This window comes from Amphiprion ocellaris, chromosome 6, assembly GCF_022539595.1.
Source record: "Amphiprion ocellaris isolate individual 3 ecotype Okinawa chromosome 6, ASM2253959v1, whole genome shotgun sequence".
Classification (NCBI taxonomy): Eukaryota; Metazoa; Chordata; class Actinopteri; family Pomacentridae; genus Amphiprion; species Amphiprion ocellaris.
Genome location: NC_072771.1, coordinates 21,249,760 through 21,263,447, shown reverse-complemented (window position 1 = coordinate 21,263,447; position 13,688 = coordinate 21,249,760). Strand labels below are relative to the sequence as shown.

General features: G+C 39.6%; 1 protein-coding gene across 4 annotated transcripts in view; it reads right to left on the bottom strand.

Moving 5' to 3' along the window:
• Nucleotides 1-13,330, bottom strand: part of mctp1a (multiple C2 domains, transmembrane 1a) — a 150,775-nt gene extending 137,445 nt beyond the window's left edge. For all 4 annotated transcript variants that reach the window (XM_023273717.3, XM_023273719.3, XM_023273718.3 and 1 more), the window contains exon 1: nucleotides 12,800-13,330. In XM_023273717.3, coding sequence (XP_023129485.1) covers nucleotides 12,800-13,330 — 531 coding nt within the window. The remainder of the gene's footprint in view (nucleotides 1-12,799) is intronic.
• Between the last annotated feature and the right edge of the window lie 358 nt (nucleotides 13,331-13,688).

Sequence of the window (13,688 nt, the reverse complement as noted above, 5' to 3'; positions counted from 1 at the left end):
ACTTTCCCTGAAAATGTCATCCAAATCCGTTAGTCCGTTTTTGAGTAATGTTTCACACAGACAGATTCACAGACAAACGTACGCCGATCGTCACATAACTCCGCCATTCCTTGGACGAGTAATTATCTAACAACTTAAATTCAAGCAAAATTAAGGTTCTTTTAAAAAAAAAAAAAGCTTTGCCAAGTGTAACAAAAGTACAGCATCATCATTGTGAGTAAAAAGAAATATAATGGGAGCGTTAATTCAAAGCCCTGTGATGTACAAAGGAAAACAGGTTTATGTGTAAGATAAACATAGACCTACACTCCAGAATTCCCTAAATAAAACCTAAAACTGCATGTGTAAATACTTTCAGCACCAGAAATTTAAAAATATACATATATATAAGCATGATACTGATCTCTTACACATCATGCTTACAAAGATACAATGGCACCACTGAAAGTGTGCATGAAACACTGTACAGATCAGCAGGCTTTCATCTTCTGTCACCACTGCCATTTTTATCATCATCAACATCATTATTAACATCTGACCTGTGGGACGCTTTAAATAAACAAAGCATGCCCTCGTGTGAAAAATGCATCTAGCTTTGCTCAGCCATGATGAAGAGCATCCTTCCACACCAATGTTTCAGGACAGCAGCCGTCATGTTGCAGGCTGTCTGTCTGCATCAATGTTGGGATAGCAAGCCAACAAGCTGAGCTGCATTCACCCAAATCTCCTGTAACCTTTGTGAGGACACTGAATTTACCACACTGTCTTACTTACTATGTAATAATAGAGCAACAGGATAAGGTTGGTGTCTACCATTTCTCAAGATTTATCACAATAATAGTGATATTCTTCTCTTCTGTTCTACTATATTTTCCTGTGCTCTTATCTGAAATTTCCTTCTATCAGAATTTTCCTCTAGTAGCACTGCAATATTTTGTTGCATTAAAAGGGAACGTCCTTTGTACTCTATACTAGCTGCATGATGTCATGGCGATAAGGGAATCTACCCTGAAGCTACTGTATTACTCATTGTAAGTTGCATAATGTTTTACTCAAGTGCTTTAATGTAAATGCTTTTCATTGAAGTTTATTCTACAAAATTGTTACACGAATTCCCTCAGCTACAGCTGCAGTCTAGAAGCATGAGAAAGATTTTTACATTTGCCTTTAGCAAACTGAACTCTGCTGTGGAATCTGACTCCAACACAAACCACCAATGTAGTAGTGAATTTATATATATATATATATATATATATATATATATATATATATATATATATATATATATATATATATATCACAGTCTGCTGATAGAAGTAAACCAAATGCTTTCGGAGAAACAAACTTAGAGAAGGGTGAAGCTTTTCAGTAGCTAAAGGTATGAGTGGACACACATGTAACCTTAAATACCCAGTTTATTGATGAACCTCTGACACATAGATTACCATATCGCATAATTAGACAGAGAAAAAAAACTATAAAGGGAAAGAAAAATACGATGCAGGAAGTCCTGTCCATTTTCCAATCATTCAACAAACAAACAAAAACACTTCAACCAAATACAAAGAAACTGTTACTGAGTTTGACACTAGACAGCTTACACATAAACAAATGCATGTTCATACTGGAAGAAAACTGAAAATGGTACAAACAAATCATGAGGTGCTCATTTGTAATGGTACAGTACTGATAACGAAATTTTCACAGGTAATAAAACTGCAGTAAAAACTGAGAGACAAGTTCAAATCTACATCAGTCCTATAGCCGCTTAGGTTAAATCTCTTCTGCTACCAAATGTACCAAATACTGGCTGAATGAGGTGAGGTGGATGTTTAAATAAATAATTTCCCCTTGCAAGTATTTCCCCCAGTATTACCAATTCTCTCCCAGGAAACCCAATGGACGCCTAAAGACGTTCCCCTGAGTTCAAAAGTGGCAGATCTACTTAGTACAGGATCAAATGGAAGATTCTGACATGGTAGAATTCCACTGTTCTTATTCCATGTTGTTACTGTAAAGCCTAAATAAATAACAACAATTTAGGAAAAAATTAAATCAGACTCCTTACAGTGTTTTACTAAATATGAATTTTGTCATTTTGTTCTCTAAAAACAGAATAAAAGGTGACATCATACGTGTCGATATAATCTCCGCTTTAGGGAATACATACAATAATTATCGAAATTGTAGAAACAATACTGAACAGGGAGCATTGTCAGATGTCGGAGCAACAGTAAGTAAATCGGCTCATTTGAAATTCTTTAGTGGTTTTAGGAGCAGTGGGCTACATTCATAATTGACAATGTGGACTTCTTAATAAGGTACAGGGACACACCACACAGTGGGAACACAATGAGCTCTGAGATGACATGTACATGTCCTCTTAATATTCAGTGCATCCAGCTCCCAGCCCAGATCCCGTATTGATCTTAATGGGCTGCAGGAACACTTATGACTCAATGGTGACTACTGGGACAGCTTAATCTACGCTACAGAGAAGCTAATTTGCAAATATTCAATATCTACTCACCACTGAGGAAGTGGGATCCACATTGAGTTGCAAATGATCTATATTTGATTAGCATGAGAGGCAGGGGAAAAAATACCACAGCTTTTAGTCGCCATGTGTTGTTTGGTCCGGAAAGAATGACCGCAGCCCACCTGTACCATATCACTGTCGTCTATCTGTCTGTGTCTGTGCCTGGGTCTGTCCTTGCTTTAATCTTGTGTATTCAACCCACTTATAAAAGCAGCCAGAACTCAACTGCTTGCAAATTTCAACTGAGTCACAGAGGTTGTAGAAAGAAATAATAGGTAGCAGACACAGAGGCTTTGTTTGGGCTCCTAAACATGAAAAATATGCTGTAGGTCACCTCATTTTTTCACTCAATAACAGCAAAACCTTTCCTGACATTCAGTAAATATCACATACAGTGGTATGCCATCCGTAATTTGACCACGCTCCCTTCCTGCGCATCCCTTTCCTGATCTGAGCCTCTGTTTTAGTCTGAGTCGGCTCAGCGATGATTAATCTGTGTGGGAGGATAGCATTAAGAGTTACAAAGCTAATTCCCTGGCTTCATCTATTGATTTAAAGTCTGACCCATCTCTACCTGCTCTTTCATTACTCTGCCAGGCAATCATGTCTGCCACCGCTTTTGGCCTCTGCTGCTATACAGTGTGCATGCTCAGTCACAGTGTTACTGTATTAAGAGAGCAAAGTGGGAGTTTATTTTGAGAGTGATACAGTCACAGCAATCATCTTTTCTCTTTCTATGTAATGCCACCATTCACAAAGGCACAACAGCACTCAATTCATTTAGCAGTGTCATGCTTAACCTTGCTTCAAATAGTGCGCTGGGCTCATACTAGTCTGTGTACGGGTGTGCACGCCTGTATATACCTTAAGATGTATGTGCATGTGTTTAAGTGTCTGTGTGAGACTGTGTGATGGGACTGGTTGAGACTGCAGACAACAACGCTGGAGGGCAACACAATGTCACAATGCAGAGTTCCCATCTTGCAGCACACAGACTGTTCTTCTGATGGGCAAAGATATATTTTGAAATTGTCCTTAGAAAGCTCTTTGTAAGGAAAGACTGCTGTCATCAGAGAGACTAGCACTAGGATCAGAGGACGAGAGATGTGAGATAGGTCAGGAAACAATGCAGGTAAGGTTATCCCTCAAGGACATGGTGGAAGACTGATCGAAGGAAGAAAGGCACCTAATTTTTTTTTGATCACTGTGGGCACGAAGTGACAAAAGCACCTTGTGACCTGGCTACAGAAACACTTCAGACAAGGTGCTTTGAACAACTTGGCTGAACTGAACCTAGTTGAACTTCTCCTCTACCTCTAACTTCTAGATTCACATCATCAGTTCTTGATAATGTTGAAGTTCTTCCAGTATTTTGAACACATGACAAAAGATAAGGATACTTACAAGAACAACATACATGCATACAAATATGAAACGTCCCAAGGCACAAAAAATGATAAATGACTTAAAATTTAAAAAACTTAGTGTCATTTATTTTTCTTTTATTACTTACTATAAGACAAAATCAAGGAGACACCATGCCGTTAGTTCACTACTTCATAGCACAGTCATCCAATAGGTCATAGTCAAGTTTTAATCATCGAGCTGAAACTTCTGACAGCCTTAACGTAAACAGAAAAAACCGAAGCAAAGGGATCATTAGGAATAAGCCTAAGTTTCCAGGCCTCCAGAAAACGCAACTTAGCCAGAACGCCCCAGGCTTTCACTAACATGAAATCCTAATTTGTCGCTCTCAGATGCATGTAAGGAAACCAATCGAGTTCGCTACCACAGGTCATTCACTGATTTTCATGGCAGACAAACTGGCACACTCCCAGCACCACGAGACAATCAATCACAAAGTGGAGAGCTAAAACCCATCAACATCTCCAGGTGCCGTCAGTCATACTTTCGTCAATGTGGAAATGCTTTATTTTTTTCTTATTTTGAGATGCCCAGACATCTTCAGGGTGAGCATCAATCAAGTGTCAGTGCCTGTTACAACCGAGGGTCCTCCGGGCTGTAATGAATCCCGATTTAAGCTGCCATCAGAACATGCCCAGATTGAGGCCACAGGCTGTTTCCACGTACCCATGGTGCTGTCCACAAAACACCGCTCAAAAACAGCTACAAGAAAGACAATAATTCCCGCAGGACATCCAAACATAGCTCATTTCACAGTCGCTGCATTAGCAAATGACAACAAAAAGTAATAAGTTACAGTATCTGATGTGCAACAAGATTAGTTTTCAAGATCGAGCCATCCATTATCTATACACTGCTTAATCCTCATTTCGGTAGCGGGGGGCTGGAGTCTATCTCACCTGACTTGGGTGAAGGAAGGGCAGACCCTGAACAGGTCACCAGTCTATCACAGGGCTACATATGAGACAAGCAAGCACTCTCACATTCACACCTACGGACACTTTCGAATCACCAATTAACCTTAGCATGTTTTTGGACTGTGGGAGGACATGGACACATTCATCCAGGCCATGCTAACCAAAAACAGGTGTATTCAGTTCAAACATTACAATTCACGTTTTCTGTGACATCAGATGAATGGAAATACCCCCCACACATCTTTTACATTGGATATATTTAGCATTAGGCTTAGAGTGGATAGTCTCTGTGACACAAAAACCTACTTCCCTGGTTGGTAAGTGTTAAATATTTTAAAGTACTCCATATGAGCCGAGCAGAAGAAAAAAAGAAGGAAAGAGGTAGAAAGCATGACTGAGAACTAGGTGCTGAATACTGACTCTCAGAGTAACAGTACAGGATATAAAGACTGAGATTTGTTCTCTCAGGTACGTTGTTTTACTTTGACTACATTGGTCTCCTTCATATCTTGCATTTTAAAAGTATGTAATGAAAAGTAGTATAAATACTCAGGAACAAAGTTGTGACATTGTTAACTTATGTTGTTAACATGGAGACAAAAATACAACTAAAATGACAGAAGGTGATTATAAAAGGTGACCAGAGCTTAAGACATCAGGATTAATCCTACTTTAAGAAGACTCCTTAATACATGTGCAGTGCAACACTACGGACAGCAACACTTGAAATGACAAAACGTAAGAAATCAGACTGATGAAGTCAAAAGTGCAAATAATTGTGAAAGCCAAAGTTGGAAGAAGTATTTAGATTTGTTACTACATGCAGTTTTGTAACCATGAACTCCAGGTCCAACTCTAAGGGCTCCTCAGATGATTATTTTGAGAGGAAAAACCCAAAGACTAAGCTCTGATACACAAATCTGTTTTTGAACTCTTATTCTAACCTTCGGATTTATTTGAGATATCGGGCCATTTCAATTTACTGATTAAAAAACCATGTGAGAAGTTCAGAGGGAAGAATCCCTACTTGGTGGAGCTGTCAACACCTTATTCATATCTGAAACTATACACTGCTTTTTGTGAGACACCAGAGGCCAAAAAGGTTGGAAACCACTGGGTTAATATTTAACAGTGTGTTGTATCTTAAAAGCTTGTTATATTACTGTGTTCACTATAAAAGCAACTGAAGCTGTCAGACAAATGCAGTGGAGAAGAAGGTACAGCATCATCCTCTAAAATGTAGTGGAGAGGAAGTATAAAGTAGCTTAAAGTGGAAATACTTAAGCCAAGTGCAATATCACAAAATTGTACTCAAGTGCAGTACTTTGGTTACTTGTACTGCTCTTGGGTAGAGTTTAAGATACTTGCACTCCAGTACAGTACAAGTATCACAAAAGTAGCCTTAAGTGCAGTAGTGTACTTGAGTAAATGTTCTTGCTTACTTGTAAAATCACACTGTCACAGATGCTATTAGTGAATATAACACGAAAGCTTGACTCACCTACGTTGAACCATTGCGGGTTTATTTATTACAGCACTTCCAGAGTATTTCCCGGGGGACGTGGGCAGGTGGACAACAGGACCTTCGATGTGTGAAATACGGTTCGTTGATGAATTTGATGAAAATGAGGCAGAAGAGGGGCTGTTAATCAGGCCATGTTTGTATGCAGCGACGGCTGGGGCTGCTCATGCCCGTGTTCCACTTTAACTGGTGATCAGGTTAACTGGCGATAGTTTCCGTCTCCAGATGTTTCGTCCGCAGATTCGTCACGATCAGACCTGGATTTACATGAAATAAAGATACCAGATAAAGAAGACCTCGCCGAAAAACGCCGGCATCACTGCTTAATAAAGTCTATATCCATGTAAATATCATCTACAGACAGTAAAAAGAAATGTGCGGGCCGAAATAAAAAACACGTATTTTTCCAGTACGGTGAGAAGATTCGAACCCACGTAATCCAGCGATAAAATTACGAGACCACCGTTTTACGCATTGTGCTACCAATCAGGTCAACAAGCATTCTGCTTCATCTACATAGATCACTGCCATCCTGCCAGGTGTTTAACACCTGGTGATCGTTCAGGAAACACGTCCATGTCAACTGGGGATAATCACAACTTAACACAGGCTTCCTGGTTAAGAACGAGTCAGAAAACTATTTATTGTCTCACCAAGAAAACCCACAACATGAAAGCACGTCCACTGCTGTGTTGTGTGTTAGTTTGTGTGTTCAGTGGAACAGATCCAGAGCAGAACTTCAGGTTTAACTCGGGTTTGTTCTCAGAAACATTCAGACCCTCAGCAGCCTCCCATCAGAACAACACGCAGCAAAACGTCAGCTTGATTTGCTAAAATACATCGGAACAAACTGAGACGTTGTTTAAACTAGTCACTCAGAAAACAATAAAAACTCGTTCAGTCATCCACGTCCTAACCGTCATTTCAGAGCACTTTAACCGCTGACTATATATATATATATATATATATATATATATATATATATATATATATATATATATATATGTTTTTTTTTGTTTTTTTTGTTTTTTTTTTTTAAAGGAAGTAACACACAACACAGCAGCAGACGTGCTTTCATGTTGTGGGTTTTCTTGGTGAGACAATAAATAGTTTTCTGACTCGTTCTTAACCAGGAAGCCTGTGTTAAGTTGTGATTATCCCCAGTTGACATGGACGTGTTTCCTGAACAATCACCAGGTGTTAAACACCTGACAGGGTGGCAGTGATCCATATGGATGAAGCAGAATGCTTGTCGAGCTGATTGGTAGCACAATGAGTAAAACGGTGATCTCGTAATTTTATCGCTGGATTACGTGGGTTCGAATCCTCTCACCGTACTGGAAAAATACGTATTTTTTATTTCGGCCCGCACGTTTCTTTTTACTGTCTGTAGATGATATTTACATGGATATAGACTTTATTAAGCAGTGATGCCGGCGTTTTTCGGCGAGGTCTTCTTTATCTGGTATCTTTATTTCACGTAAATCCAGGTCTGATCGTGACGAATCTGCGGACGAAACATCTGGAGATGGAAACTATCGCCAGTTAACCTGATCACCAGTTAAACTGGAACATTGGCACCCACTGTATCAGAAATAATGGAATGGCTAAAATTACTGCAAAATGTCAAACACTTAATTAAAATTAGTTTCCAGTTTTTTTTTTATTAGTATGTGTCCATTTGATGCACAACATGGACCTAACTGAGTTTTTGTTTTCTTTTGTTTGCAATAAATTTAATTTGTCATTCAGGACTGCAAGTATCCCTCAGGTAAGTTACTTTTTATCATCATAAATTTTCCATTTTCCTTTCTGACTTTTTGAATAAAAATCATTTCTTATCACTACTGCTCTAATGTAATGCATGTATATGTAAAACCTGAATCAGATCTGCAGCTGCAGCCATGCTGACTTGCAAAATATGTGGCAGGTGAATATAGTTTTTGTTGTAAATATGTTCAGAACTGTAAACATTTACAATTAAAGCTTAAAATATAAAGTTCCCATCAAATTCTATGGTGACTATATATGTGTCACATGTGTAAAATTAATATCGAAATACAAAAAAAGGTTTGCTCATAAAGTGAGAAAGGACTAATAACAATAATTGTTTATGATTATATAAAAAATACCTTTAATATTAAAGAATAAAATAAATTCATACACATTTTGAAGACACACTTGTATGAAATAACAAAGGAAATTAATATGGCTCTTTTTTTATCCATGTTGTGCATTAGAAGAGATGAGATTTTGTGGATTTATTGTTAATATTCTAGCCTCTGTTTTCTTTATTTCACCTCTTCTTTCCCTTGCTTGGATGTTGCATTTTATTTTTGGTCTGGTGTTGTTTGTATAGATTCATTTAAAAACAAAAACTTTTACCATGTTTAACTCTATTCCTACACTTTTCGACTTTCTCCTTCTGTTGGTTCTTTTGTTGTTTATTGGTCTTCCTGGGTATCTTTCTTTTTTGCCCTGTCTGTAAAGCACTTTGTAATCTCTCTTTTAAAAGGTGCTACATAAATAGAGTTCTTATTAGTAGTAGTAGTAGTAGTAGTAGTAGTAGTAGTAGTAGTAGTAGTAGTAGTAGTAGTAGTAGTAGTAGTATTACTTAGGCCTTTTAATATTTCGCTTCTGACTCTGTACATAAAATGTTATAACAGAAAGTATTTTACTCAATGTACAGCAGCTAGTGAAGTGGTTAAATCAGAATGAAACTGAATATCTTGTTTTACATTTGAACTGCAATAGCCTTAAGGAAGAAAAATAGCCAGAGGGATCCCAAACTAAGATTAATGAAGAAGAGTAAAAAAAAAAAAAAAAAAAAAAAACTGCAACACACCTAACATGTTACATCAGAGTGCCAAGACACAAGTCTTTGTTAAATGACTTTTATTTAACAGTCATTTCAACATTGTCACCTATAAAATAACATGAGTTTACAGGTTATTACAGATACACTACCTGTGTCTTAGGGACTCAGAATCTGTACTGAGTAAAGTATCTATGAAAATAAAGCCACCTCAGTCGTTTTTACTCCGCCAAGGAGGTGGAGTCATGGCGGAGTTATGTGAGGATCTGCGCTGGTTTGTCTGTTTGGCTGTCTGTTAGCAACATTACTCAAAAACGGACAAACGGATTTGGATGAAATTTTCAGGGAAGGTCAGAAATGACACAAGGACCAACTGATAAGATTTTGACAGTGATGTGGCTTATAGTCTGGATTTGTTCCAGATTTTTGTATCATTGCGAGATAGCGGTATGGCGTCACTGTAACTACGACAACAAGTGAAGGGTACATTAGCTGCCTGCTGATGATCCCGTGATTGCGATCCTACTACAAATCGACAGTTGCAGCCTTATCGGGACTTATCCATCAGAAATGATACAAGGAATAATTGATTAAATTGTGGGGGTGTTTCCGAGTCCTATCAATTCCCGCCACCTGCTACATATTTAGGTCACACAGTTCAGCATCTGTACATAACGTACACATGCATAACACATACCTGTGCTTAGCGTAAGTTAATTTTGTTTGTGGATACATCTATATTTAACGGCCACATTCTATGGTGCTGTGATTTCTACCACAAATTTTTTCAAGATTTCATCCGTCAGAAATGACACAACGACTGAGCAGCCTTGGCACAGTACTGTGCTCTCTGAGTGCTTTACTTGTTATTACTATGTACATCATATCCAGAAGGTCAGTCAGATAATGACAGAAAGGTTACTATGCCTGAGAGTGAAGGCTAAAAGAGCTAACCACAACAGTAAAGGACAAATGAAGAGCATCTATATGCGGGAGAGGAAGAAGGTCAAATCAAGAATGTGATGCAAGCATGAGAAACAATGTGATCCATCAATGCTGTATACAGTGTGTAGTGTATAGTATATTCAGTGAAGGTAGCAGGAGTGACACCAGATTTGAATGAGGCAATAATGGCCCACTAGGTTTCAGTACAAACTTGCACATATGAAAAAATGATTGAAACCTCCAGATCCACCTAAACCTATTAGTCTAGCGATGGAACAAAAGAGTAAGACATGATAAATCTTACAAAACGACAAATTTACAAGTAAAGCATCAGAATAGTGATGAATATAGTATTCATACTAACTTCTCTCAAGGTGAAAAACAGGCTAAAAAATCAGAATATAATGAGCTCATTCTCTATCTTCAGATTCATAAGTCATTTTGACATGTGAAATATGGCGTGTGCAAATGGGACTGAAACTTAATATCTGGAAAATGGCTCTAATAATTTTCTATTTCAGCTGCTGCTTTCCCCTGTCATGTTTTATCGTAGCCTTTGCACACATAGAAAAACACACAAACTAAAATCTAATCGGCATTGAAAGCAGCAAAACTTAGAAGTTCTTTTTTTTTTTCCTGTGCTGAGTCAATCATGAAATTACTTCCACAGCTTGGCATCAATCCCTTTCATCACTCATTTTACAGAGCAAACTATGAAATAGCCTCTTATTTAATTCATGATATGGCTTGAACCTTTACATAGTCTCATTTTAGTATTGGGAAGTTGCATGCACTCACCTAATGCTGGGTTTATGTATAAAAGCGCATGATTTAAGTAGTAATCCTCAATGGCTTAGGACACATAAGTGCATCATCTATGCACTTGCAATTTCTGTACATGAAATCAGTGTGCATGCACCAAAATGCACAAAAAATTAAATTGTTAGCTAGCTCATTTCCCTCTGATGCTGTTGACTTACTCTTTTTGCCCTTAGGTAAAGAATGTCTAATCTCATCTAATTCGTTCTCATCCCCTCTTTTCACTTCTCCACTCACCTTAATCCTTCCTTTGCACTCCTCACATCATCTCTCATCTCATCTCATCCCGCCATCATCTCTCATTACCTTTAACCCAGTCTTACCCATCTTCATCACCTTTATTTCCTCTCACCACCTATGTTATGCCCTCTCTTCTTATTTATTCTTCCCCTAACCTCATTAAATATTAGATTGAGATTACACTGTGTATCGTATACCTGTAATTGTACATATATGCAGTCCAGCTAACAACAAATGACAACATCACTCTATTATGACTTGAGAAGATGATTCTTCACTGAGTGTTTACAACTGCTCTCTTCTTTCCAGGCATAAAGAAAGTCCAACAACTTACCAGCAGAAGCTTGGGTAAGCATAGCAACGACAGAAGGTAACTAGAGGCCGAATGCTAAAACTTTATTTGGCAAAGCAAAGTCTCTGCATATTATGTAACTGTACAGTGTTATGATGAAGTTGTAAGATCAATCTCAATGAAATCACTGTGCTTGCTTTCTTTTACCTCTTCAGCTGAGTACACTGCACTTTCCATAGAGAATTAATGGGTAAGAGATCTTTTGCCAGCTCCAGCGGGGCAGAAGTGTACTCAAAACGCTTAAATCACTTTTTGACGGCGATCTGGATGATGCTCAGAAGCAGGTCTGGAACCTTTCAGAAGTGCTGAGATGAAAAGCTCATAGCAATAACTGCTGCCACCAAAACAGAATGCACTTGTGCTTTCACACACACTATGTCTTGAGTGTTATTCCCATACTGTTAAACATCAGAACAGCCTGTCTGAAGTAACCTGCTGCAGGTGGTGAACTAGGCCATAAGCAAGCAAAAGGGCATGAGTCCAGAGATGATATTATAGCCTCTTTTTAAAAAACTTTAATTATCACTCTGGTCAGTAGCCTTCACCACTTGCCTACACTAGCTGACACGTCCCTCTAATGCTTTTTCTCATGGGGCTCCCTGACTCAGCACGTTAAGTGTTATGGGAATATACCTTCCAGATACCAGTGGCGACTTGTGGTGATGACTGTTTGCCATCTGGCCACTTTTCATGAAAAGAAAAGGCATTCTGAACCCCTGAGCATACATGGGCCTGTTGCAGTGTCTGCACACAGCCAAGGACACTGTGACAGATGGACTGTGAAGCTAAGGGACAGTCTTTATGTTGGAAAAAAATATTGTGAGCCACCAATAGGAGACTATTAAAGAAATCGGGTCATGTAACCTGTGCAGAAATTCATTCAGGGATTGTTAAATTGAAATAAGCAGCCAGGATATGTACCATGGGATGATGGTGACATGACACAAAGGTCGACACTGGCACTGCTTGTTCTCATCTGACCAATACAGTCCCGCATGCTACAGGAGACAGTAAAGAAATCAGTGGACTGGAAAATCAATGAGCGCATCACATGACAGGAGCAGAGACGGCGACGAGGCATCATGAAACTTGTCTCCTTTATTTAATTTCCAGAACAATGAAGTCCTGCCTGCTTCCTTCTGGATTTTAACCTTTGCAGTAACCTTACTTAGTAGTAATAGGTGACCTGCTAGATGCGTGCAGTACTACACGACTCTTTACTCACAGAATCACTTGCGTTTTTACGCAGCTGCTCCTCCTCTCCTATCCCCGCGGCCGGGTCCACCACCAGCTTCTCGAAGCACGCCGAGCCGAGAGAGGAGCTCTTCTGCTGGTACATGATCAGCTGGGATACGGGCAGTTTGGGGCTACCGTGCCCCGTCAGCTCCGGTTTGCTCCCCGTGGAGCCAGAAGCTGCTCCAAGGCTCTGTAGCAGAGGCTGACCGTCGCTGCTGGTGCCAGGGACAGCGTCGCCTCCAAGGGGCTTATCTCCTTCAAAAGGCGCCGGCGTAGAGCAGAGGTTCGGCTGAGACGACGAAAATACCCGGTCCAATTGTTTCTTTTTCCTCTTAAACATCCACAACCCCGATTCCTTTTTGGTACCCTCCGCGCCCCCGGCACCGCGACGCTCCGACCCCAGTTTCGGACTGAGCCATGGCTTGGTTTTCACTTGGAAATTCTTCCACATCCTCCGCTGGTACGACAGAGACTCTTGTCCCTTGGCCGTGCTGTCATCCTTGGGTGATTTTTGCTCCATGGTGCCTGTGCAGCAGCCAGCCAGCCTGAGCTCACTCTGTGTAGTGGAGGGATGTCACAGTTGGGCTGCTGCAGCTCGGGTGCACTTCACTGATGATCAGTTTAGAGCGCCAAGAACGAGACGCACGGTGCGATGTTGAAGGGGGTATCAGTCTCCCAGCGAACCTCGTAGACTCTCCAGCCAGACAGCTCTGTCAGTTTTGATCACACTCTGCAGCACGCTTGTTAAACGGCAAGAAATGTCCTTATCTGCTGAAGATTTATCTCACTTTAAAGGTAAAGTTGGAGCTCACAAAATGACTTCTGCAAAAAAAAAAGCCTAAATATGTTTGCAAAATACGTCGCTTGGCTGTCTTTGA